We start from the raw sequence: 27,819 nt of genomic DNA, 5'->3' as shown, positions 1-27,819 counted from the left end.
TATGTTCTGATCCTTTTCAGCTGTTGATCGGTCAATTTCTGCTAGTTTGAGTGATGCTCGAGATGCATTGGTGAATGCTGTAATAGATTCTCTTTCTGCATACCGCTCATCTGTCCTAACCATTCAGCAACCAGGTCTTATGGCTCCTGCATCATTACGTCTGTTTCCATTGTTTATCCTGGCTCTCTTAAAACAGGTAAAAATAAAAACAGAAATTGCCTTAGAAATAGAAGTTGGCTAAGTAAATTTTGTTAAAATTGATGATGACCGTTTATAGTATTATAGTTAATTATTTTTCCCAGATATTTATATGCAGTAACAAATTTAGAAAAACTATTCTATATTGAGAATAAGTTTCCAGACTTTCTTGTATGCATGAAGTAAAAAAGTGTATGATTGAAACTGATGATCTTGACATGTGCATAACTCTAAGTTGTCTTGTTTTTCTGCTGCTACTTTTGCTTACAGAAAGCATTCCAAAGTAAAACAAATACCCGTTTAGATGAACGCATCTTTACAATGTGTCAAGTGAAAAGCCAACCATTAGTGTACCTCATGCTTATAATGCATCCCAATCTATATAGAATTGATAATCTCACAGATGAGGTAAGTTCTTCATCTAAATTTGTCTGGAAATCATTGGATGTATCTTCCTAATCTCAGATATTATACAAAATTGTACTAAAACATTTGACTTTGTGCATATTTTATAATAAAGGCATGCATTTCCATGCTTTTTAGATTCAGAGAGCAGTTTTCTTCAATGTTCTGTGTCAGTCTTCCTTTTTCCAGACCTCAAGTCTTAGAAGTTTGGAAAAAGGAAAACTTTTTCCCTATCTAGGCATTGAGGATGATTTAGTTATGTGAGTATTGACAAGCAAGAACATTGCAAATAGGGACCAATATTTGACGTGACAGGTGAAGCCGTGAAGGTAGCAATTATGACAGACTTTGAGAGTAGATATAAATACAACAGCTTTTAAGCTATAGTATAAATTGTGACATTTATGAATTGGATTATTAATTGACATGTACCAGAAATTTTATAAGCTGTTTCTATTTTTGTATGTAGTTGTCTAATTTTGTGCTTGATACACAGATTATTTAGCCATCAAATTCAGAGTTTTAGTGTGTGTTTAAATGAATGGAGATATTAAATTATGATGGGTAAATTGTAAAGGACATTAAAATTGAATATATGCAAGTAGAATATCTGATATTACAAATAGATATGAAAGAACTAAATTTAAATGGTATACATCCTGCATTTTAACAAATGGAACAATATTTATATGCAAACTAAACATTATTAAATTTCTTTCAAGAACAACTTTAATTGATCCCTGCAAATGTAAACACCTTTCATAGGGCAAGGACAGAAATTGTGTGCAATTTGCAAACCATTCTATCTGGAAACATTTACAATTGCTTAAAAATAAAGTTGGAAATTATTTTTCTTTATAGATATTATACTATGTTATAGATATATGCAAATGATGTATGTTTTAGATTTGATATCAGTCAGGATATGGCAGCCCATGTTTATAATACATAAGATCTACTGTTTTATTTGCCTGTTAGAAATCATTTTATCTATTTAGGGAGCCCTCAATATTGGTGACAGAACAGTACCTCAGCCACCCATTCTTCAGCTCTCTGTAGAAAAGCTAAACCGGGATGGTGCTTTTCTTATGGATGCTGGCTCTGTAAGTAGGATTTTATATATTACGAGCAGTAGGAGTCATCTCATTCTCCATAAATAAACCTTCATAGCAGTACTTTATTAGTCTGGTTTGAGATAAAGGTTTAATGCATACATTATTTACTAATTCCTGTGTTTGAATATACAGGTCATGTTTTTATGGGTTGGGAAGAATTGTGGACAGAACTTTATAAGCCAAGTACTTGGAGCCCCAAACTATGCATCAATACCACACAATATGGTAAGAACATAACATGGTAAGCAAGGATAGACAGCCTGAGTCCTTCATAGTTTTGGACTACAATTTTCATCAAGCCCAGCCAATATGATAATGGTTAAGGATTTACTTGTAGGACAATACTTTTACAGCAGATGGCAGCATCTGGTCAACCTGGTCTTGAAAATGCTAAATAGGGTCAGATCCAGTATGTAGCTAGATGGGAGATCACCATGAAATCCTAAAAATAGATAGTAGAGTAGGGTAAGTTAAAAAAAAGTCAAAAGGTAAGAACAAGCCATTTCCATACTATATTGCTTCCAAGAAAACAACAAGGGATATAGTTGCCAAGACTTGAACTTGACTCAAGAAATTTAAGATGAAGAATCAGTCAGGATCATGTTACCTACTTCTATTCCTTGAGGTAATGTGGCTCCTTAGAACTACCCAAAAGGATTAAGGTGTGGCCAACAAAGTACTAGTTGTACTGAAGTATTTATTGAAATAGACCCACAGAAAGCTTTTGTGATTTGGTTTTTAGATACCTTATGAATGCCTGAATTTGCACCTTATAATTCAAAAGAACTAAAATCAATTTTCCAAAAATGTTATCATTAACTAAACAGTTTGTGCACTATATGCTTCTATTGCAAGATCCCATTTGCCATGTTATGTACATAAAAATACCTGAAATTCCATTCCCATTTTGTTTGTGCGTAATATCATATTCAGAATGAAAAGGCATTCTGCTTTAATAGATATTCCTTTCCCACTTAATGTAATACATTAAGGTTTTCTTAATGTAATATATTAAGGTTTTCTAGACCTCAGCTTATGACAGCAATTGGGACCATAGTTACTGTGGCTAAGCAATGCAGCCATAAAGTGTGACATCTTGTGACCACCTCACCTTTAGCAATGGCAATTCTGGCAGTCCAAGATGCTGTCATTAAGCAAAGACCTTGCCTGACTGTGACTTCTGACTTCCCCATTAATTTTGCTTGTGGGAAACCAGTAGGCAGTGTCGTAAATGTGATCCTCTCTCTGTGGGAGTTGTAACAGAACTCCAAGAACCTGCCATTAAATACCCCTCATCTGGTGTCACTGTAACTTTGATTGGTCAATGAACAAATACTCATAGTTGAGGACTACTTTATCTTAAATTTGCTGAAGTGTTCCTCCAATGCTCTGTCTCACAAAAAACACCAGAAAAAAAAAATTACTATGTTGTGTTCTGAAAGAGAGAAAAAAGTATACTCTTGCAGAAGTAGGTTAGCGAAGTTAGAATTAGCCTATGATGTACAGTATTCTGAATGCAGAATATATTTTATAATACTTTTTGCTCTATTATTACCCCCATTTTTGTTTGTTTTTGACAGACACAACTTCCAGAATTGAACACAGCTGAATCGTCTAGAGTGCTTGCTTTTATTTTCTGGCTAAGGGAGCAAAGGCCTTTCTTTCCTATATTATATATTCTAAGGTAAGTAGAATGCTTGTGAAATTCGATTGGTAGATTGAACAAAAAATTGCATGATTGCCTTTCTGAACACTTAACAATTGCATGCATGTAAGTACCTTAAGTTATAAACTTCTTTCAGTTCATGTCTGGTACAACAAGACAATTCTTTGCAGAGACAGAAAGCATATTCAGTGCAAAAACAAAACTAGTAGCCAAAAGTATTAAGTAACACCATAGATAGGAATAAAAGAGGGTAATGAAGATGATTCAAATGGAGTTATGAAATTGTTAATATTTATTTGCAGGATTGTAAACTATTTAGACAGTCTAAAATAGACAAAGTTAATGTAAATATTGCACGTTTATTCTAGGCGTACAATAAATGTCAACTAAATATGATCAGTTACTAAAGTTAGTAGTCAGTAGTTACTAGTCAGTTACTATGATGAATAGTTTTAAAAGGAATAAAGTATATAAGCATGTACTTATAATGGCCTTCTGTTTATGTTTTGAAGGGATGAGAGTCCGTGGAAACCAAGTTTCTTACAAAATATGATAGAAGACAGAACAGAATCTGCATTATCTTATTATGAATTTCTTTTGCATATTCAGCAAAAAATGAATAAATGAGCTCTTTTCTTAAATGGTTCATCTGCTCAAAGGAATGTACCCTCCATGCAGAACTCTTATTCCTGTAATGCTCCTATAAGTTGTTGGCCTGGTGCAGTTGATGAAAATCTCACTGTGATTCCCCCTCTTCTTCCCCCCCCCCCAAAAAAAAGGAAAAAGAAAAGCAAATAAAGGACTGTGGAATCTTTAAGTACACTATTGTGTAGTTGTACGTTAAAACTTTAAAATAAATTTGAATATGTTGGACGCCTTTAATTTACTGCAAAAAATGTTTCACAGTAAGTAATTGTGGCATAAGTTAAAAGGCAATATTAGAGAAATGTTTATAAACTAACTTTTTTACCTTTCATTTTTATTTTTCTGCTTTGTGTTTTGCTGCTAGAATTAAAAACGCCAAGACTTGAGTTTCCAGGAAACTATATTGTCTTGATTATACAATTCATTATTTGTTAAAAGTTGCCTTTTTAAAGGAACAATGAAAAGTACATTATGAACAAAATACTTGCAGTTTTAATGAGCTTAGTTTCCATTTCTTTTAAACATTGATTATGATAAGAACAAAAGTAAACTTGAAGTAGTCTATTTGGTTTAAAATGAATATCAAATAATTCATTTGAATACCTTTAGGATGTGTCAGTATTCTAGGTCTTGAAAGATTAATGAGATTACATTATATTCAGTAAGAATTAAAATTTTAAAAGATCTGATGCAGCTGAAAAAAATAGTGAACAATAATTGATCCTAGTCTTGGCTGTTAGCATGATGTGTTTGGTCTTAATTCATTGAAAGTAAATAGGGGAACAGACAGTAAACCAAAAACCATTATTTTTGTATTGTTTTATTAATTTTTCAGTCACCTTTTTGTAATGGGCTGAAGTTTTGATAAAATGCTTACTGGTTAAATAATACATTGGAGGTGTATTTAATAGCTTATGGAGATCCAGAGGAGCATCCAATTTAGTAATAATAATTTTGCTATTCAAACATTTTGAGGCGTTAATGGAAAAACTATAGACAGGAACCCTGCTCAATTGAGAATGTTCAAATACTGAATAGTTATAAAAGAGAAATCTTAGTTTTATGGTTCCTTGGAAATTGCTATAATTTAAGTAATAATATAAGTGTACTGACATTTGTAAAACAGAAGGAACTGTGATGGTATATTATGGCAATCATTGGTTTCTACATACAATATTTTTCTGCTGCAAATCCTTCTTGGTAGTCTTGATAGAATCATTTGCATTGATTTGTTGCTCATTGCTTTAATTTATACAATTTCACCCATCTGAGGAATGGGTAAGAGATCATATGTGCAAAAAAACAGTGAAGTTTTTTCATGAACTATGGTATTTATCAACTGCCAACTGGAAGAGCAATTGTAACAAATGTTATAGCAATACTGTCTGCATCATGATCTATTTAGTTTGAGTGATTTATGAAGATCTTTAGAAAATGGTTGCTCAACATCTGAAAGAAAGGGGGACATTTCTTTAAAATGATTCAGATATCTAAAAAAACTATCTGCTGACTTCAGGAACGTTATAACTGATTTCACAGTTTTAATTATTTTTCATTGTTATTTTGAAATATTTTTTAAAATATTGGTAATCTAATTCAGAACCATATAATCATGATGAGATATGCACTTGTAAGTATGGAAATCAGTGAGATACTTTAAAATTCAATATATAGCGGAGGATTAATTAGCTCTTCTCCAAAAAATATACACAAATCTTTGTGTATAAGCCAGCTTTCTGAAAAGAAGGTATAGGCAAAGATTAGATATAGGGAAGTATGAATCTAGCATCTCATGCTGGCTGTGGGTTCCTCCTTGCTTCATTCAAGTTGGAGCAGAGAATTGGTGTGATCAGATTCTGTAGAACCTGAATGGTAAAATCCTGACAAGCAGCACCATGCCTAACTTTTCTGTATGTAAAAATATTCTGCATGGAGAAGAGGGAAAGGCATAATGTAGACATAGCTCTACTTCATGTAAGATAAAAATAATGGGCTTTGAACAAATTATGGAACCTGATAAACATATTTCAAGAATGCATCCCTGACTAACTCTTAAAATTTTTTAACTGTGAGCATATTATGCTCTTTGGATAGAATATTGTTTAGAAAGTTCATGCACTGTGAAATAGAAGTGAATTTTCTAATTTTTTCTGAGGAGTAAATTGATACTCTCCTCAACTTCTTAAGAAATCCAGGGCAAATCCATGTATAAATGTTAAATCACAATTTATATATGTTTTAGGTTCTTTAATAACATAAGTAATCAAGAGTAGCCTTGATGCTCCCATCTCAGCATGGCAGTCACCAGCAAATGTTCTCTATTTTTCTAGTTCAAGATTTTAAAGAATAATTAATATGATTTACCAATATTCTAGATTTGATCATGCAACAACATATTAGCATTTACTTTTCTGTAACTTAATTTGCGTTTGAATAAATTATGATTGTTTTGCAATAATGCAGAAAAACTTGTTTATTCAAGGTTAATTTAACAGAATATATATACATATATATGTATGTATGTATGTATGTATGTATATATATATAATTCAGAATATTAAGGGACCATCAAATGTGACAAGCCTTCTCTTCACTAACTACATATTAAATTCTTACAGTCAATTTGATTTTGTAAAGTAGTGTAAAATATTGTAATATTAATCCTTGTTTTCTGAACTCAGACATTGATCTTTAGTGTGCAATTGTAAACCTTGCTCTTCTGACTTGAAGGCAAGGTTTTACTTGTTCCCCTTTTTACAGTTTGTAATTTTCACTGTTTTATTCCTGTAAAAAGTCATTTGTAACACATGCAAATGCTTATTTTAGCTGTGCTAATTTATCAAATTTGGCTACTCAATAAAATTAATTGAAAGAGCTTGCATAGAATTTTATCAGTGTTTTTATAAACAAAATGGAATATGCAGAGACTATCTGACCATTTAATGAATAAAATGATTTTCAGTACATAAAGTGGTACTTCTATGAATGATTAGACCTGGGGATTAATGCTGTTTAAATGCAGTGCAAATTTTGAACTGATTGAAATACAAGAATTTTAATGTCTTTTACCAAAAGCAAGTATTATTCTTCTGATGTGGTAAACTTCACATTCAGCAATTAGTTTCAATATATATGCAAAATTATAATGTAAAGAATTGCTGGGTCATTGACCAAATTATGTTGGTCTGACCATTAATTAGAATGCTTCTCTGAGAATTGCAACTAATCAACTTTAAGCCAGTTAAATTTCAATAATCACATTAGGCTCTTTTATTGTCTAACAGATACACACTATCAGAAAATATTATATATCTCAACCTGTCCACAATTCCAACCAGTACATCTATGTACATAAAAACTTTGGAAAGTGAATTAAAAACTTCAGCATCTTTTTGGAATAGCATAGCATCGTGATGGGGAACCTATGGCATTCGTGCCAGAGGTGGCCCACAAAGCCCACTCTGTGGGCATATGCGTCATCGCCAGAAGCTCTTCTGGTTTCCGGGGCACGCATGCGTGCCAGTCAGGTGGTCTTTGCGCACGGCAGAGCACCAGAAACCCGAAGACCAAGTGACCGGCACATGCATCTGCACCAGCCAGCTGGTCTTCAAGTTTCCGGCACTACGGCATGCACGAGTGTGCACACGCATTCCGGTTTGGACACTCGGTGCCGAAAAGGTTCACCATCACTGGTATAGCATTTTGTTAAATTAACTCAAAATTAAGACTTTTTTTTTTGTTGTTTACATTTATACCCCGCCCTTCTCCGAAGACTCAGGGCGGCTTACAGTGTATAAGGCAATAGTCTCATTCTATTTGTATATTTTTACAAAGTCAACTTATTGCCCCCCCAACAATCTGGGTCCTCATTTTACCTACCTTATAAAGGATGGAAGGCTGAGTCAACCTTGGGCCGGGCTTGAACCTGCAGTAATTGCAGGCTTTGTGTTCTTAATAACAGGCTTTACCAGCCTGCGCTATTCACCGGCCTTCATGAAAGATTAACGTTTTTGGAAGCGTTTTATTATTTTTCGCAAAGGTAGCTCAGCCAGCTTTTTCTTAGATGCTTATAATAGCTTATTCATTATAATTACTTAAATCATTTTGTCCTGTATCGGGAAACACATTTGGTTATAAGCAAAATATTATAGATACTGTCAAGCCTTAGCAGTGAAAGCATTTAGCTAACTTTAACTGGGTTGAGAGGCCAAGTAGATCTTACCATGATTAGAATTGGACAGGGAACTCTTAAGGGAAAGGCTTAAAACTAAACTGGGAAGTTACCTCACAAAAAAGCAATGGCAAATCACTTCTTTGTTATCAACACATATCTATAAAAGCATGAGGAATTTAGTTTGGCTTGAAGGATTTTTATCAGTTATATGTAGTATATTATTTATCTGCACTATTTTTTTCTCTTTTCCTATCAAGATCCTACTATGTTCTGCATAGATATCCTTGATAGAAAGCTTATATTTAAGGATCTTCCTACAACAATCAAAGTCATGATAAATTATTATCAAATCCTCAGCCTTGAGAGTACATATTACATACAGTTTAGAAGACAGAAAGTATTTAGATCAAGGAACAATGGAACAAAAGGCAAAAATTAACATTTAGAACTATATTTCTGAGATTACAAACTTGCTAAAAATAAGTAACTGAACATATATGAATGGGTTCAGTGAATAACAAGCTATAGATCCAAAAGGTTATCATCATTTTTCTTCCCCTATAATCCTTTGAATCCTTCCACTATATAGGCAGTCCTCAATTTCTGACCACAACTGAGCACAAAATTTTCATATAATATAATATATATAATATATAATATAACAATATAATTGTTAAGTGAATTTTGCCTCATTTTACAATCCTTGCCACAATTAAGCAAATCACTGCAGTTGTTAAGTTAGTAACATGGCTGTTAAGTGAATCTGGCCTCCCCATTGATTTTGCTTAAATCAGAAGATTGCAAAAGGTGATCACATGTCCCTTGGACACTGCAACCATCATAAATACATGCCAGTTGTTGAGCATCACTCCAGCAATGCTGCAATATTGTAAGTGAAAAACAGTCATAAGTCACTTTTTTCAGTGCTGTTGTAACTTTGAACAGTCACTAAACAAATAGTTGTAAATTGAGGAGTACCTGTAAATCTTCGTGCTGTCCCCAAGAGAGTAATGAAGGTTGAAGATCATTCTGAAATGGTGGTAGTAAAATATGAAAATAACAGAAATATAACATGAACTGTAGGGCATGTGCCCTATGAAAGCCTTTATGTGCATCTCTGACTTCTCCAAAAGTTAGCAAATTTTAACTTTTAATGTGGTAATTGGGGGAAATTTGAAAAATGAAAAGTAATAAAAACTACATTTGAATGACATGTAAATCAGATCAACATTAATTTTGTCATCCTATATTTTTGGACTGTAATCTCTAATGTCTTGTACCACTCAATGTACAACCCTTGGCTAAGGGTGGCACTGATCTTTAAAACCAAACCATTAAAGAAAATAATTAAAATTAGAAGACACAGAACTGTTCCTACTGGTATTTCATTTGATACCTCAAATCTAAAGAACAAAATTTTAAAAACATTTTCTAAGTACAATTTTCAAGTCAGCTATTTTCATGCCATTAAGCCCACTTTAAATTAGTTTGCTATTCAGCATATTGTGGGAGTCTTTATCAAAAACTTCCTTTAACTTGAAGCATATTTTCTCAACAGCATTTTAATAATCTATTAAGGAAGTTGTCAGATTGGAATTGATAAGCTTATTAGAGAAGAATTTGTTTTGATCAAATCCATGCTAGCATCTGGCAATTACTACAGTAGCTTTTTTATTATCTACTCTAGAATCTCAGTGTTGGAATGGTCCATAATATGCTGATTTTTTAAAAGATACGCATCATTTATTCTGCAGCCATCTGGCACTTTAGTAATCTCCATATTTTCCAATGGTATGTAAGAATCTAGATTGTAGTTAGTTCGTTCAATAACCTTGGATGCAAACATCTGATCCTAAAGTTAAAGTAATCCAAAATATGGACGTTTGTCTAGATCCTCTTTATGCTGCCCGTCAGTTTCTTGATGAAACAATTTTTTTGTTGAGTCTGAACCAAAGTTGGAGTTGAGTAGCTTTCTTTTCTATCTGTTAATATTTGAACTTGTTTATTGAGCAGCTATTATAGTGAATATTTTATTTTGAAAGCATTCAAGAAGCCCTTTTTGTTATTATATATATCTACGAACCTCCACACTCCCAGTTTCTCATGTAGCCTATTGAGAAAATTGCCCACCCCTCCTCTAGGCTTTGAGCTTTTCCCCATTAGCTCCTTCTGACATGGGATAACACTTATTATTGAATTTATTAAAATCTTAGCTAACTTGCTTTGCTATTGTAAAGAATAAAATATTTTGAGAAATGTTAAAAAGGCAGAATATTATATTTCCCTGGATGAGAAATGGAGAAATGTGCTCTTAGAAAGCAGCCCTGATCTTCCTTTATAGCCCACAGCAGATGTCAGCATTTAAGAAGTAAGTTCTATTCTAGCTCTACTTATAAGCAACTTAAGAGATAAGTTGTATTCTATCTCTTGTTGTTATTAGTTGCAAAGTTGTGTCCAACCCATCACGACCCCATAGACAACGTTCCTCCAGGCTTTCCTGTCCTCTACCATCCTCAAGTCCATTTAAGCTCACGCCTACTGCTTCGGTGACTCCATCCAGCCACCTCATTCTCTGTTGTCCCCTTCTTCTTTTGCCCTCAATCATTCCCAGTATTAGGTTTTTCTCCAGTGAGCCCTTCCTTCTCATTAGGTGGCCAAAGTATTTAGTTTCATCTTCAGGACCTGGCTTTCTAAAGAGCAGTCAGGGTTGATCTCCTCTAGGACTGACTATCTTGCAATCCAAGGGACTCGCAGGAATCTTCTCCAGCACCATAGTTCAAAGGCCTCAATTTGGAGCTCAGCCTTTCTTATGGTCCAGCTTTCACAGCCATACACTGAAACTGGGAAAACCACAGCCTTGACTACACACACTTTTGTTGGCAGGGTGATGTTTCTGCTTTTTAGTATGCTGTCTAGATTTGCCATAACTTTCCTCCCCAGGAAATTCTATCTCTATTCATAAGCAAATTCCCTGCAGCAAGGTCTGAACAAAGGTTAGCCCTCAGCCACAATAGGAATTGCCCAACAAGCCCCTTCATTGCATCAGCCAAACCTCAACCAAATCTGGGAGCTGAAACAACCTACAGAGCCAGCTATGACCCCTACAGCAGCCAAAAGAATACATGCTCTTGCACAGAAACAGGCAGTTCAAGTTCAAAGGCCAAGAGAAGTATATATACCCCTCACTCTCAACTCCATGTGGTCAGCTGCCCACAATCACACTTGCCTGGTGGTTCTGCTTCATCATTAAACCATCTTTCCAATCAGCCTCCAGCCTCCATTTTGTCTCCAGTGCCTTTCTCCCAGCTTGGAACTGAATGTGGTGGCTATTTCTTCCAACACTATGCTCAGCTTTATTTCCTCTTAAAAGCAGGAGTTCCAACATTGTATTTTTTCCTCACAACATTCCTGCTTCCATTTCCTATTTCTTTGCCTCACCATTCTTTATTCCAAACCATGTATATACGTTGGATCTTATTTGTAGCACTCAAAATTATTAATAAATCATTCCTAAGCACTTTTATCCTAAAGTATTACAAAACATTACATTTGTGGCATTTTTATTTAAACTACATTAGCTCTATAGTTTGCAAAACATGTAATTCAGCAAAAACATGAAATTTAATTACACCAAATAAATCTAAACCATTTTAATCTATATATAGATAAAAGTGAAAACCACGCACGCATTAATCACAAAATCTTCGGAACCATAAAGCCTACAAACTTGAAATTTGCCACCTATGTTTCTCTTGGCTTCTAGGTGTTCACTAAGAAAGGATTTTTTGAAATGACCATCAGAACATTAGTGTTTTCTACATTATTTTAACACACTCTGATGCTAGTTAGATGTTTTAATCCCCCTCCCAACTTGAAAATAACTCTGGAGAGAATGGTATAGCATAGGACAGGCCTCTGTGGGGCAAGCCTCATGGAGAGAAGGGGATAGGATAGGAGACGTTTCTGTGGGGCCAGCCTGAGGGAGAGAAGGGGAGGAGAGGATCTATGGAGCAAGCCTGAGGAAGAGAATAGAGAAGAGAGGCTTCAGTGGGGTCAGCCTGAGGGAGAGAAGGGGAGAGGAGAGGCCGATCATAACTACTCATTAATTCTCACTGTTTCGATTTATCAATCCCCATCACATAGGTTCGTAGGGGAACACGGGTATTCATCTATTAAACTAATAGAAAACAAGTCTAGCACAAAATCACTTGGGGGGGGAAAGGCCCAATATAAAAGATGGAGAATAAAATAAGTAAAATAAATAGAATAGAATAGAATAGAATAGAATTTTTTATTGGCCAAGTGTGATTGGACACACAAGGAATTTGTCTTGGTGCATATGCTCTCAGTGTACATAAAAGAAAAGATACGTTCATCAAGGTACAACATTTACAACACAATTGATGATCAATATATCAATATAAAGCCAAAGGCAAGGGGGAAAAAATCCTTGCCTAAGTACTTTTGGGATTAGAATGGAAAATAATTTTTGGTATTTCCTTAATTATTTTGGGGATAAACCACCAACTTCCGCTATTAGCTGGCTGCCAATTGAAATCCGCGCAGCCCCGCCTGAAGAAGCCCGCAGCTGAGCATGACGGAAGCGATTATGATTTTTTCCCCTAACCGATGAGATCATACTCAACTTTTCACCCGCTTCACTCCCGAAGCCCTTTTCACCCGCTTCACTACCGAAGCCTTTTCCGCCATCTTTTGCTAGGGTCGACGGCTTCTGTACAACGGCTTTAAACTTGCCGCCGTCACCGAACTCTTAACAGGGAGACCCTCATCTAAGATGGCGTCGCTCGTTTCAGCATCTGAAGGCGGTCCTCAAATGGCGCCAGTTGCGCTTGCGCGCTAGAGAGCAGTTGTCGGAGAGGATTTCCCATTGTATTACTTGAGGAGAGAAAAGCCTTGAAGGTGGTCGCGGCTCTTTCGGCGAGCGACGGGTCATGGAGCCGGATCCTGTGGAAGGGGACGGGTTTGGTAGCAGCCACCACGAAGGAAGCGGCGGATCTTCCCCACCGCTGAGCGGACTCACCGCCTCTCAGCGGAGGGCCGAGATTCGCCGGCGAAAGCTCCTGATGAACTCGGAGGAGCGGATCAATCGCATCATGGGCTTCCATCGGCCGAAGGCGGGTGAGGACGGGGCGTGGCCTGGGGTCGTGGGGGGCCTCTGGCGAGGAAAGCCCAGGCCGCGGCCGGTGGGAGGCGGGGATTCGTTGGGAGCGCCCTTTTTTCCCGTCTTCTCAAAACCCCTCACATCATTACTATTATTTATCTTTATTCATTAAACATGAAACTCAGTCAACTGAACATTCAAAAAGGCATCACAAATACCATTGACTGGTGCTGATGGTTGATACGGGTTGCTGCCAGCGTCCTAGATATCAACCAAGTACCTATTATTATTATTATTATTATTATTATTATTATTATTATTATTATTATTATTATTATTCATCCGAAGTTAAAAATCTGCCTTTTTTTTGCTGCAAAACTTTGTTTCCAGCAAGACTGCAAACGGCTGACTTAGGTAGTGGCCAGATGCTTCGAGCTCCTCAAATATAAAAGGAGTCGTCATTCTTGGATAACGGAAATTTAATGGAGGTGCTTTCTGATACGTTTTAAACCCCATTATTGGTTTAAATGGGACCGGCCCCAGTCAAATTATTTACAGTGTGTAGGTCTTCGGGAACCGCATTCTCATTTTTGGAAGGAAAAAAAAAAGTCAAATTTGAATGGCTTTAAGAAGAACTCACCATGTCTGTGAGTTCATCCAATCAAGACAAGCTTACGTTAGTGAATAGCATTTTAGCATAATTCGTATATCTTAGTTGCTATCTTAAATTGGGTGAAGGAGTTGAGATTTGTAAGAGAATTATTCATTTTTAGTCTAGCAATAGCAATGGATGCCATGCTGAAAATGCAAAGGATCTGCAAGCTCTCATAATAAAAATCAAATAAGATTGTCCTTGACTTACAATCACAACTAAAGCTAAAATTTCCATTGCTAAGCAAGACATTCGTAAAGTGACTTTTGCTCCTATTTTATGACCCTTTTTTGCCATAGTTACCAAGTGAATCACTGCAGTTGTTAAATGAATCACATGGGTTTTAAGTGAATCTGGCTTCCCCCCTTGACTTTGCTTGTTGGAAGCCTTCTAGGAAGGTTACAGATGGTGAACATATGTCCCTGGGACAGTGCAACTGCCATAAATACATGCCATTTGCCAGGTGCCCAAATTTTGATTGTGTGACCATAGGGATGCTACAGTGGTTGTAAGTGTGAAAACTGGTCATAAATCACTTTTTAGTGCCGTTGTAACTTCAAACGGTTATTAAATGAATGGTTATAAATGGAGGACTACTTGTACCCTAGTGGAAAAATGGAATTCAAATTAAATATAAAGGAGACTCTATATCAGGTAGAGTAACCAGCTTTAGACTATATTGCAGTGGTAGATAGCCTCTGCTTTTTGGATCAACCATCAACAGTTAAGGAAATCAGCAGTCAAGTCATATGCCACAGAATAGGGTAGAGCAACCACAAAGGTCTTGGAAAATATGTTCCTATACCATGATAACCTGCCATCGTCCGGCTCGTCATCGACGGTAGCTCGGGAGTTCATGGCTTCCATGACGGCCTTGGACCTGACCCAAGTAGTTGATGGCCCTACTCACGTTGGGGGTGGCACTCTGGACCTGATTTTTGTCTCTGGTCAGTGGTTGAGAGATCTGGACTTAAAGGAAATAGTCATTGAACCTTTGTCATGGTCAGATCACTCTCTTCTTCGTCTGGACTTTCTGACCGCCATTCACCACCGCAGGGAGACGGAGCCGACACGTTGGTTCCGTCCCAGGCGCCTGATGGACCCGGAGGGGTTCCGGACGGAGCTTGGGCCATTTCCTGAGGGTCTGGCTCACGGCTCGGCTGAGGAACTTGTTGCGGCCTGGGAGCGGGCGCGGCGGGGCCTTAGACCGGTCGTGCCTTTGCGACCTCTGACCCGGCGCAGGTCCCAACCAGCTCCTTGGTTCTCCGAGGAGCTGAGAGGGATGAAGCGCGGAGAAGACGCCTAGAGAGTTCCTGGAGGTCTAGCCGTTCAGAAGCTGATCGGACACTAGTGAAGTCCTATACTAGGGCTTACCTAGTGGCAATGAGGAAGCGAGGCGTCGTCGCCTCCTCCTCATTGCATCGGCAGATAACCGCCCAGCCGCCCTGTTTCGGGTGACCCGCTCCCTTCTACACCAAGGGGGGCGGGATGGCCCCGTGGAGGGGCGGGCTGGGGAGTTTAACGGTTATCTATACGATAAAATAGTTCAGCTTCGGGATGGCTTGGACCAAGATTGCGTGATACGGATGAGACGGCTGAGGGTGGTCTTGGTGACATTGTATGGGATGAGTTTGACCCTGTCGCTCCCGAGGACATGGACAGGTTGTTGGGGAGGCTGAATGCCACCACATGTTTACTGGACCCGTGCCCCTCCTGGTTGGTGCTGGCCACGCAGGAGGTGACACGAGGCTGGCTCCAGGCGATTACGGCGCTTCTTTGGTGGAGGTGTCTTTCCGGCCGCCTTGAAAGAGGCGGTGGTGAGGCCCTCCTCAAGAAGCCTTCCTGGACCCGGCTGTTTTAGGTAATTATCGTCGGTCTCCAACCTTCGCTGCGCGAAGGTTGTAGAGAGTATGGTGGCATATCAGTTTCCCTTGCACCTGGATGAAACTGTCTATCTAGACCCGTTCCAGTCCGGTTTCCGACCCGGTTACAGCACGGAGACGGCTTTGGTCGCGTTGGTGGATGATCTCTGGAGGGCCAGGGATAGGGGTTGTTCCTCTGCCCTGGTCCTATTAGACCTCTCAGCGGCTTTCGATACCATCGACCATGGTATCCTGCTGCGCCGGTTGGAGGGATTGGGAGTGGGAGGCACCGTTTATCGGTGGTTCTCCTCCTATCTCTCCGACCGGTCGCAGTCGGTGTTGACAGGGGGGCAGAGGTCGCCTCACTTGTGGGGTGCCGCAGGGGTCGATTCTCTCGCCCCTTCTGTTTAACATCTACATGAAGCCGCTGGGTGAGATCATCAGTGGTTTCGGTGTGAAGTACCAGCTGTATGCGGATGACACCCAGCTGTACTTTTCTACACCGGACCACCCCAACGAAGCTATCGAAGTGCTGTCCCGGTGTCTGGAGGCCGTACGGGTCTGGATGGGGAGAAACAGGCTCAAGCTCAATCCCTCCAAGACAGAGTGGCTGTGGATGCCGGCATCCCGGTACAGTCAGCTAAATCCGTGGCTGACCATCGGTGGCGAGTCACTGGCCCCGATGGAGAGGGTGCGCAACTTAGGCGTCCTCCTGGATGAACGGCTGTCTCTAGAAGATCATTTGACGGCCGTCTCCAGGAGAGCGTTCTACCAGGTTCGCCTGGTGCGCCAGTTCGCCTTTCTGGCCCGGGCGGCCCTGTGCACGGTCACTCACGCCCTCGTGACGTCTCGCCTGGATTACTGCAACGCTCTCTACATGGGGCTCCCCTTGAAGGGCACCCGGAGGCTACAGTTAGTCCAGAATGCGGCTGCGCGGGTGATAGATGGAGCCCTCGTGGCTCCCGCATAACACCATCCTGCGCAGGCTGCACTGGCTACCTGTGGCCTTCCGGTGCGCTTCAAGGTTTTGGTGACCACCTTTAAAGCGCTCCATGGCATAGGGCGGGTTATCTGGGACCGCCTACTGCGACCAGATACCTCTCACCGACCCGTGCGCTCTCACAGGGAGGGACTCCTCAGGGTGCCGTCAGCTAGGCAGTGTCGTCTGGCGACGCCCAGGGGAAGGGCCTTCTCTGTGGGGGCTCCCGCCCTCTGGAACGAGCTCCCCCCAGGACTCCGTCAACTTCCGGACCTTCGAACCTTCCGTCGCGAGCTCAAGACACATTTATTCATCTGTGCAGGACTGGCTTAGATTTTTAAATTTTATAGGGGTTTTAAATTGATTTTAATATTTATATTTCTATTTTTAATGATAGGGCATTGGAATAAGTTTTTTAAAGATTATTTTAATTTTGTATATTGATGTTTTATATGCCTGTGAACCGCCCTGAGTCCTTTGGGAGATAGGGCGGTATATAAATTTAAATAATAAATAAATAAATAAATAAATAAATATCTCTATAACCTATAAAGATCAGAATTATATAAGTATTCTCTGACAGAATAGGTATCATTTTAAGATGACTTTATTGTGAGCTAGAGATGCATTAAAGGTGACTACATGAGGTTTTCTAAGCATGGTTAGAGAATATCTTAATTCTGTACTTAACAGGATATGGAAATAAGTGATTAGTCCAACTCTAGGCCACAGGTGTCAAACTTGCCACATCATGCTGTCATGAGATGTTTCGTGACGTTTTTCCCATTCGAGGAGCTGGGGTGGGTGGGGCCTGGGCATGATGCATCCGGCCCCCCCAGACTGCCAATTTGATACCCTTATTCTAGGAAGTACATTATATGATTACCTTTGACATTTTAAATAATTTTTTTCAATGCACAAAAAATAAACCAATGTGAAACTGTGATTGAGAGATGATTATTACAGAAGGGATTTACTCATTTCTTTTGAGCAATCGAAACATATGCACCACTGTATTTTTGCATACATTGCTTTATAACGACAATTAGGATGTACATAGATAATTTCTGTGGCTTCTCATTATTGACAATGGAACATTTGGGCATAGGATTCTTTGAGAAGCAAGAAAAAATCAAGGGAGTTGTAAAAAAAATAAACAATATTTATGAGTGTGTATGTGTGTGTATTCTTTTATATTTCAACAGTTTTCATCCTTTTCAGATTGGGATGCACTTCTAAAATTTACTGCATAAATATATTTGGTAATGTCTCTGAGAGCTATAGATAAAGGTATTAAAAAAACTACATTATTAATGTCTAACAGATTCATTACATATGGCACAATTCCTAAATATATATTCTATGCAGAAAATATTGTTGAACATACATACAATAAGGTATACTTGATTTACACTATTCATTTAACAACCATTTGAAGTTATGACAATACTGAAAAAATATTATTACTGGTCTTCATACTCCTAACCATCGCAGTTCCCTCAGTGATCAAAATTTGGGTGCTTGGTAACTGGCATATATTTATGTCTATTTCAGTGTTCCAGGATCACATATTCATTATTTTCCACCTTCAAACCAAGGACCTCCTGTACTTTCCTCTGTTGAATCTCTTGCGATTATGGGCAATTTATAATATATTTATATTTTAAAAAGTGCGCATGGGAAAAAATGAATTTTAAATGTTAAAAATTAAAAATTAAAAAGAAAAGGACTTTGGCTAACTGAAGCATCATATCATTTGTTGACATCTGTAATTTATCCTACCCTCTAAGAATTTATCATCAACTTCAAATTTGTGGTATGATTTCAGTTTTTGTTCTGTTCTCTTTAGATGATGACACTCATTCAGAAACTAAGCTTCAACTGGAACAGGATAAACCAATTTGCCTTCCTGCTCCTGTTTCCAAACGGGTTGTGCTTGGTGATACAGTCTGCAGCTTATCAGGAACGGCTGACCACACAAGCAGTTTAGCAGAGCACAAAGGAGAGAAAATAGACTTATTTAGCAAAACTCATGAAGTTGGTAGCGATGGCAGCAGTGAGCTCCGGCAACGCAGTAGAGGGGAACTGTTGGACGTTCCACAGAGAGCACCACGCCATGGATTAGATCAGTATTTATCAAGGTTTGATGAAGCAATGAAGCTTAGAAACCAGCTGATGAATGAGAAGCCAAGTCAAGAAAATGGAAGCGCTTTGGAGGAATTTGATTCCTTTCACATTTTTAGATTGGTGGGCTGTGTACTCCTTGCCATTGGTGTTAGAGTTTTTGTATGCAAATATTTGGTAAGTTTTTTAAAAAAAAAATCTTACTATTTTCATTTTTCTCCCTTTTTTGTCTTGGTTGCCTTGCTGGCAGGCTTGTAAAGTAGTACATGCATGGGGTAATTATGCTAAACAATTATTTTCTCATGGCTAAATAGATTCAGGACCAAATCCATAAAACCCATTTATTATTTCTAGCAGTAACTGTTAAGAACTGTGTGAAAGTCTGTACTTCAGAGCATCTTTACAGTAAGCAAGTACAGGAACTTAATGACCACAATTGAGACCGGCCACTCCATTGCTAAGTGATGCAATCATTAAGCAAAGCATCAGATGATCATGCCAGACTTATGATGTCAGTTCTACTATGATTGTTAAACAAATCACTTGTCATTAAGCATGACATCATGTGACCACAATTTGCAACTTTCTACTTTCTGCCAGTTTCTCCATTGTCTTTACTTGTCAGAATCCAGTTGTGAAGCTGACCATTGGCAATTACGTATCCATGGGATGCTGTGACTCTTATAAATGTACGTCACTTGTGGGCAAATTTCTTCCTTAGCAACATAAATTATGGGCTCAACTTTGGTCATAAGTTGAGGACTTCCTGTCCTGCACTTCTTTCTTGGCATCAGTTAAGCATTAGAAGGTTAGAAATCCAGGTAGAAAGCAGTGGCTGTGTAACCTCTTTTTTGTTAACCATTTGAATAGTCCTAAAGCACAGCTGACAAACATCCCTTCAGAGTAACCCTAACTAATGCATTTTAATATTATGCACTTGATACACAAAGAGCTTTGTGTTGGAAGTAAGTGATAGGGCTGGTTTAATTATCATTAATATATTACTATTTAACTTATCACAGATATCCACCTCTACCCATCTCCTATGAGTTATTCTTAAATGCAATATGTTTGATTAGCAGCATTTTTAAAAAGTGCTTTTTCTTTTTTCATTTTTTAGTTAAATCATTGAAATGTTCTACAAGAAATAGAAGCTTTCCTTGCAAGCATCTATTTGGTATGATTTCTCATGATTATTTGCTAAAGTATATATATTTTTTTCCCTCTACAGTCAATATTTGCTCCATTCCTTACTTTACAACTTGCATATATGGGACTGTCAAAGTATTTCCCTAAGGTAAGTGTTTTGTTAGAAAAATCTGAGAAATCCTTAGAAATCCTTAACATTTATAACTTGGAGTGACCAAGAATGGGGGATTCACTTTAGTGATGACTGATGTGATAGGCTTAGACTTGGGAGATTCATTTTCTCTGTCAACCATAGAGTTCTTTGGGTGATCCTAGGTTAATTGTTTCCTTATTTGGAACAAGTTGTGGGGGGGAAAGAATAGGTTCTATAACATTTAAAATGAAATAAGATGCTATAAGATGAAAGTTTTAAAAAATTAAACTTTGTTGTTGTTTTTTGCAGAGTGAAAAGAAGACAAAAACTACAGTATTAACTGCTGCTCTTTTACTGTCTGGGATCCCTGCAGAAGTAATTAGTCGTTCCATGGACACTTACAGCAAAATGGGAGATGTCTTCACAGACCTTTGTGTTTATTTCTTTACTTTCATGTTCTGTCATGAACTGCTTGTGTTTTTTGGCTCAGAAGTGCCATGATAATAGCATGGGATTCAGTACATCAGCAGGACTATTTTAGTCTTGAGTTCATTCACACCCCTCTGTAAATATACAAACAGGGTTAAATGTTCATCAGTTCTTTCTTCTTTCTTAATCCAGTGTACTTTAATCACAACTATGAAGGAAAAGCCACATTCCCAACTATGAGGATGAATTATTACAAGTTAGGTGTCATAAGTTTGATTTCAAACATGGAAGACAAAGTAACAATGTTTCAAAAGCAGGCCTTTCCTGCTACTAAGGAAAACATTAGTTTTCCCACTATTGCTGATGCCACCTTGTACTTTAATATTTCTTTTGGACATGAAACCCCAAGACAACTGAGGTATTGTGTGGTTGACTGAATTACATTTTATGGCTTTGTTCCAGAATTCTTGTGTTGAGCAAAAGGTGGGAAAGCTATTTTGGCCTGTTCCTCCATTTCATGGGCCCCTTAAAACACTGGGATAAGTACCCTCTGCAACATCATACAAAGGACACAGGCAGTTGAAATGGATAGTAGCTAGTGTTCTCTTTCTTCCTCCCATCAGAAGCCCATGCTTGAAACTTGACGTGTTCCACAAATGGAAAGAGACCTACTGAGGATCAATCGAGAATGATTTCTTAAGGTCATTCCTCTGGGTTAATATTTGTCACTTCAATATACTTGTTCATACTTTGAACAAGTCGCATATGCGGATAAAAATGCTGATAAAATTCAGAGGCTTCTGGTTTTAGGAATGTAATTAGACTGGGTCAAATTATTTTTTTGTTGTCTTCATTACAGGTGGTAATGTTCTGTTGATAATATAGAAAGATGAATTAAAAAATAGTGCAATCTGACTTGACATTTGTGTACATTCCCATTTGAATCGGAATCTTGCTACTTTTGTTTACATGAATTATGAATATGCTGCATTAAATGGACGCTGCAGATTGAAATACTGGTCTTTGGGTTATTAACCCTTTGAACAGTTAAGTGTCACCAATTTTATTCATCTCTTTGACATTTCAGTAAATCTTAGATTATTTTTTTTTGTACGACAAGTTAGTCAAGCTTTGGTATCTTATCCCATATATTTTCTTTTCAGGAATATGTGCATGTGATGTTTAGCATCTTTACCTAAACACCAAGGTACACTGCAGTGCAAGAAGATGCAAATTAGTATTTTACCCCAGTGTTAGTCAAGTGTTTAATATGCATAATATTTTAGAAAACAGGTAGCAGAAAATATGGTCTGTTTATAGTAGAATGCTAATTTTAAAATATATAAATTGGTTCTTATAAACCCATCTGAAAACAATTACTTGAAGTATGTTCCATTGAAGTTAGCAAATCCTGATGTTCTTTTTTGAAATGTTTTGTTTCTTGGCCTTCTCTATAGTCAAGCCTTAACTCAGTTTTAAAATTGGTACCCTTTTATAGTTTTGTATTTATACAAGCAATTTGCCAAGTCTTCATTTCACATTTATGTAGCCAATCACAGTGGCTATAAATCATAAAATATGGCAGACTTGATTAGTTGATCTTAATTTGCATTAGATTTTATGACTCCATTACGGGCTGAAGGAGATGTGTCATGTATTTGCAATCCTTTCTTATGTTACAGTTCTTCCCTATCTTCATCTTGTCACTGTTTTATATATATGTAGCCCATTCTCAGTACCCATTAAGTAGTTCTATTTTGCAAAGATTTGGAAATTAATTAATCAAAGACAGAAATTATACAGTGGAACATTTTCATTATTCTGAAAAATGAGATGACTTTTTTCTTGGGGTTTAATTTTTGAATGTCTGCTGGCAAGTAGCTTTGCCTACAATTATTACAGCTAATTTAATTTTACAGTCTAAATTAAAACACAATTGGGTTTTTAAATATTTGATAAAAAGTTAAACCGGTTCTTTCTTTATTTTTATTTTTTTATTTATTTACATTTATATCCCGCCCTTCTCTGAAGACTCAGGGTGGCTTACATTGTGTATAATGGACTCATACATTTCCTTACACTGTAATTTCAGAGATTGCATTTACTGCACCAAATTTTACCACTGCTCCTTGGAAAAAGTGTTTTGGAGATTAAGTTGTGGCTGAAATACACAAAGAAATGTGCATATTTTGGCATTGCAGTTTCATTCGGTTTAAAAAACAAATTTGTCTATTTACAACATGAACTATAATGGAAATACCTTGAAAAAAGTTTATTTTTAGGTTTTTACTCTGTACATTTAATTTTTCTAAATTCCTATAATTCATATTTTTGATGATGGACCTTCAAATATTGATAAAATAGCATAAATCTAAGATCTTGTTTGATATATTTTTACTTCAAAAAGCAAACATAGGTATAGAATTATCAATCCCAACTCTTGATATTTTGATAGTATCTTAGGCATTTTTGCCCAATGACTGCCATGGTGAATATGGTCATTTCTGACAGTGAAATCTTATCTAAGACCCAGTTACAGGATAGACTGTTTTTGGATAGTGATTCTAGAAGATGCAAAAAAAAAAAAGAGCACTCTTTCCATAGAAGATAAGAAAAGATAAAAGTAGGAAAATTAATGACCAACACATTAAGATGGAGATCTGCATGTTTTTCCCAAATGCCTGCTCCATAAAAACAAAGATTTTGATGTTCAAAACCCATCTATCCTTTTTTTAAAAAGGGGTGGGGGTAGGGAGGGAAATAGAAAACATCATAAACAAGATTCAAGTTAAAAAAAATATCAGTACTGCATTGAAAAATGTGCAAAATATCTTCAAGTGTGGCCCCTTTCTAAGGAAATTGCTAGTATCGCTATATTTGCAGAGTTATTGGCATCCTTGTTTTTAATATATTTTACATATTTTAATGCAAATAGAAAATAATTGGGCAGAGTGCCTGGTGGTTTAAAAGTAAGTTTCTCCAAGCACAAAGAAGGAGCAGCTCTCCTGTGCTGTCTAAAAGTATGTATATGGTGAAATAAGCTGCTTTGTGTTTCCTTTTCCATAATTTGGACTTTCTCTGTAAAAATCGCACATTGTTGTAATTGTTGCATTGATTCTGTTAAATGCATTGAAGCTATACATGTTACAATTATTTATGCTTTGGCATTACTTGAATATACATTAAAATGTCTGCAAAGGTCAGATTTTGTTAACTTCCCTTATTTCTGAATTAGTAATTTAGTACACATCTTTCTGGTTCGAAGAGGATTAAGGAAATAAATCAAACCTTTGTAGCTGAACTGTACCTATTATCTGCTGGATAGAATACCTGGTTGTACAAAACAAACAAAACAAAATGTTTGGAAAGTCTGGTTATTTCTGCATTTCTTTGGTAGTAAACTTGTTATATAAGAACAGCTTTATCCTTTATCCTCCATCTGATCCATAAGAATTCATTCCTCAGATCCGCTATCTTTGACTTGATGATCTCTTAATGTGAATACCATGGAGATTCTTGAGAATATGACACAGATATTGCCTTGTGTCATGAGAATGCCAGAAATTTCCAGAACTGACTATAATGGAAGAGTGCAATTGTAAAGATAGTCTAGGATTTCAGGTAAAACAGATGCAATTGGTCTTTTAGAAAACTAGGTCCTTGGATTTTGTGCCACTTTAATACCAAACTTTACCAACTTTGATTTTCCCTATCAATTAAGAAAGACAAGATAACATGGTTTGGTGGTCTTTGTGGAAAGTTGTACATAATGTCGAGGAGGATTTGTGTGGTTTTTGTATTATATTGGTAAAAATCCTTAGATCTATGATTCTGGTAATTGGTTCTTTGCAAAAAGTTCTGATTTGTCTATCTACATTGATTTCAGCTGGGTTAGATGTAAAATCATGTGAAGCCATTGCATCAGATCCACATTTTGTCACTACTAGGTCCAAAAAGAATGAATCTAATTACATTTATTTATTTATTTATTTATTTATTTATTTATTCATACTTTTATACCGCCCTATCTCCCTAGGGACTCAGGGCGGTGTACAGCCATATAAAAAACACATAAATATACAAAGTAAAACATTAATCTAAAAAACTTATTAAATAGGCCAAATATTTAAAATAGACATATAAATAATAAAACCCAATTTAAAACCAAATCTAAAATTTAAACAATTAAAATTTAAAAATCTAGTCCAGTCCTGCGCAGATAAATAGATGCGTCTTAAGCTCGCGGTGGAGGGTCCGAAGGTCAGGAAGTTGACGAAGTCCTGGGGGAAGGTCGTTCCAGAGGGTGGGAGCCCCCACAGAAAAGGCCCTTCCCCTGGGCGTCGCCAGTCGGCACTGCCTAGCTGACGGCACCCTGAGGAGTCCCTCCCTGTGAGAGCGCACGGGCCGGTGGGAGGCATTCGGAGGCAGCAGACGGTCCCATAAGTAACCCGGCCCTATGCCATGGAGCGCTTTAAAGATCATTACCAAAACCTTGAAGCGCACCCGAAAAACCACAGGCAGCCAGTGCAGTCTGCGCAGGAGAGGTGTTACATGGGAGCCACGAGGGGCTCCCTCTATCACCCGCGCAGCTGCATTCTGAACTACCTGGAGTCTCCGGGTGCTCCTCAAGGGGAGCCCCATGTAGAGAGCATTGCAGTAGTCCAGACGAGATGTCACGAGAGCATGAGTGACCGTGCATAAGGCATCCCGGTCTAGAAAGGGGCGCAACTGGCGAACCAGGCAAACCTGGTGAAAAGCTCTCCTGGAGACGGCTGTCAAATGGTCTTCGAAAGACAGCCGTCCATCCAGGAGAATGCCCAAGTTGCGTACCCTCTCCATTGGGGCCAATGACTCGCCCCCAACAGTCAGCCGAGGCTGCAGCTGACTGTACCGGGATGCCGGCATCCACAGCCACTCCGTCTTGGAGGGATTGAGCTTGAGCCTGTTTCTCCCCATCCAGACCCGTACGGCTTCCAGACACCGGGACAACACCTCGATAGCTTCGCTGGGGTGGTCCGGTGTGGAAAAGTACAGCTGAGTGTCGTCAGCGTACAGCTGGTACCTCACACCGAAACCACTGATGATCTCACCCAGCGGCTTCATATAGATGTTGAACAAGAGGGGCGAGAGGATCGACCCCTGAGGCACCCCACAAGTGAGGCGCCTCGGGGCCGACCTCTGCCCCCCCGTCAACACCATCTGCGACCGATCGGAGAGTTAGGAGGAGAACCACCGATAAACGGTGCCTCCCACTCCCAATCCCTCCAACCGGTGCAGCAGGATACCATGGTCGATGGTATCAAAAGCCGCTGAGAGGTCTAATAGGACCAAGGCAGAGGAATAACCCCTATCCCTGGCCCTCCAGAGATCATCCACCAACGCGACCAAAGCCGTCTCAGTGCTGTAACCGGGCCGGAAACCGGACTGGAACGGGTCTAGATAGACGGTTTCCTCCAGGTACCGGGGTAGCTGACATGCCACCACACTCTCTACAACCTTCGCATGAGCGAAGGTTGGAAACCGGACGATAATTACCTAACACAGCTGGGTCCAGGGAAGGCTTCTTGAGGAGAGGCCTCACCACCGCCTCTTTCAAGGCGGCCGGAAAGACCCCCTCCTGCAAAGAAGCATTTATAAGCCCCTGGAGCCAGCCTCGTGTCACATCCTGTGCGGCCAGCACCAACCAGGAGGGACATGGGTCCAGTAAACATGTGGTGGCATTCAACCTACCCAGTAACCTGTCCATGTCCTCAGGAGCCACAGGGTCAAACTCATCCCAAACAATCTCAACAAGACGGCTCTCAGACATCCCACCTGGATCTACCCAATTTTGGTCCAGACCGTCCCGAAGCTGAACGATTTTGTCGTATAGATAACCACTAAACTCCTCAGCACGTCCCTGCAACGGGTCATCCTGCTCTCCCTGTTGAAGGAGAGAGCGAGTTACCCGAAATAGGGCGGCCGGGCGGTTATCTGCCGACACAATGAGGGAGGAGACGTAGCAACGTCTCGCTTCCCTCATTGCCACTAGGTAGGTCCTAGTATAGGACCTAACTAGTGTCCGATCAGCCTCTGAACGGCTCGACCTCCAGGAACTCTCTAGGCGTCTTCTCCGGCGTTTCATCTCCCTCAGCTCCCCGGAGTACCAGGGAGCTGGTTGAGACCTGCGCCGGGTCAGAGGCCGCAAAGGCACGACACGATCCAAGGCCCCCGCCGCGGCTCGTTCCCAAGCCGCGACAAGTTCCTCGGCCGTGCCGTGAGCCAGACCCTCAGGAAACGGCCCAAGCTCCGTCTGGAACCTCTCCGGGTCCATCAGGCGCCTGGGACGGAACCAACGTATTGGTTCCGTCTCCCTGCGGTGTTGAGTGGCGGTCAGAAAGTCTAGGCGAAGGAGGAAGTGATCTGACCATGACAAAGGCTCAATGACTAAATCCCTCAAGTCCAGATCCTTCAACCACTGACCAGAGATGAAAATCAAATCCAGAGTGCCACCCCCACTGTGAGTAGGGCCATCAACTACTTGAGTCAGGTCCAAGGCCGTCATGGAAGCCGTGAACTCCCGAGCAGCTGAAGATGACAGGCCGGTCGATGGCAAGTTAAAGTCCCCCATGACAATAAGTCTGGGGGTCTCCACCGCCACTCCAGCAAGCACCTCCAGGAGCTCGGGCAGGGCTGCTGCCACGCCGCAAGGAGCCAGGTACGTGACAAACAAGCCCATCTGACATCTATGACCCCACCTCACAAAGAGGGATTCGCACCCGGCAATCTGAGGTACAGTGGTCTCCCTTGGCTCCAGACTCTCTCTAATCACAACCGCCACCCCTCCACCCCTACCCTGGGCCTTCTGGGCCTACAAAACTTCATTGTAAGTAAAAGAACTATGATTTGTGTTTCGTGCGGATACATACAAAAATAGTAACAAATGAAGGCAACCTGGTCTTAAATCCATGATTTTGCACCACATATCCATGATTTTGCACCACATATGACTCTAAACTGTTTGCAGTGGTTCACCGGGTTCATCAGGTTCAAACAAATATTCTGTGAATTGATCCAGATTGGAATCCCATCAAAAATTAAGTGAAATCAAGAGGACATTTCTTTTGCATTGTTGCAGAGCCCCAAGTTTCCCAACAGTAATTTGGTAATTCTTTATGCTCGGACAC

At 39.2% G+C, this 27,819-nt stretch overlaps 2 protein-coding genes and 1 long non-coding RNA gene across 5 annotated transcripts in view; 2 read left to right on the top strand and 1 right to left on the bottom strand.

The window, feature by feature from the left end:
- The window catches only part of SEC24A (SEC24 homolog A, COPII coat complex component), a 41,781-nt gene extending 34,877 nt beyond the window's left edge, over window positions 1–6,904 (top strand). For 2 of the 3 annotated variants that reach the window (XM_058167373.1, XM_058167372.1), the window contains exons 18-23: window positions 21–196; window positions 469–606; window positions 1,602–1,706; window positions 1,851–1,943; window positions 3,299–3,402; window positions 3,897–6,904. In XM_058167373.1, coding sequence (XP_058023356.1) covers window positions 21–196; window positions 469–606; window positions 1,602–1,706; window positions 1,851–1,943; window positions 3,299–3,402; window positions 3,897–4,011 — 731 coding nt within the window. In that variant the 3' untranslated portion in view covers window positions 4,012–6,904. The remainder of the gene's footprint in view (window positions 1–20; window positions 197–468; window positions 607–1,601; window positions 1,707–1,850; window positions 1,944–3,298; window positions 3,403–3,896) is intronic. The other variant, XM_058167374.1, reaches the window with a different exon arrangement.
- Window positions 27–12,986, bottom strand: LOC131190222 (uncharacterized). The gene is made up of 4 exons (XR_009153262.1): window positions 12,850–12,986; window positions 9,182–9,232; window positions 2,050–2,160; window positions 27–186 (listed from the first exon to the last, which is right to left on the bottom strand). It is a non-coding gene; the product is annotated as an uncharacterized LOC131190222 (long non-coding RNA).
- Window positions 12,987–13,139: 153 nt separating this feature from the next.
- Window positions 13,140–23,856, top strand: CAMLG (calcium modulating ligand). Its single transcript, XM_058167375.1, has 4 exons — window positions 13,140–13,342; window positions 18,668–19,119; window positions 20,174–20,239; window positions 20,534–23,856. The coding sequence occupies exons 1-4, from the start codon at window positions 13,156–13,158 to the stop codon at window positions 20,723–20,725; spliced, it is 897 nt and encodes a 298-aa protein (XP_058023358.1). The 5' UTR covers window positions 13,140–13,155; the 3' UTR covers window positions 20,726–23,856.
- Window positions 23,857–27,819: the final 3,963 nt, after the last annotated feature.

Source organism: Ahaetulla prasina, chromosome 2, assembly GCF_028640845.1.
Source record: "Ahaetulla prasina isolate Xishuangbanna chromosome 2, ASM2864084v1, whole genome shotgun sequence".
Classification (NCBI taxonomy): Eukaryota; Metazoa; Chordata; class Lepidosauria; order Squamata; family Colubridae; genus Ahaetulla; species Ahaetulla prasina.
The sequence above is the reverse complement of the archived record's forward strand: the minus strand, read 5'-3'. Positions and strand labels throughout refer to the sequence as shown.

Coding starts and splice junctions, on each gene's coding strand:
- CAMLG (XM_058167375.1), top strand. CDS start 13,156: ATGGAGCCGGATCCTGTGGAAGGGGACGGGTTTGGTAGCAGCCACCAC. Junction 13,343..18,667: donor CTTCCATCGGCCGAAGGCGG/GTGAGGACGGGG, acceptor TGTTCTCTTTAG/ATGATGACACTCATTCAGAA. Junction 19,120..20,173: donor TTTTTGTATGCAAATATTTG/GTAAGTTTTTTA, acceptor TTCCCTCTACAG/TCAATATTTGCTCCATTCCT.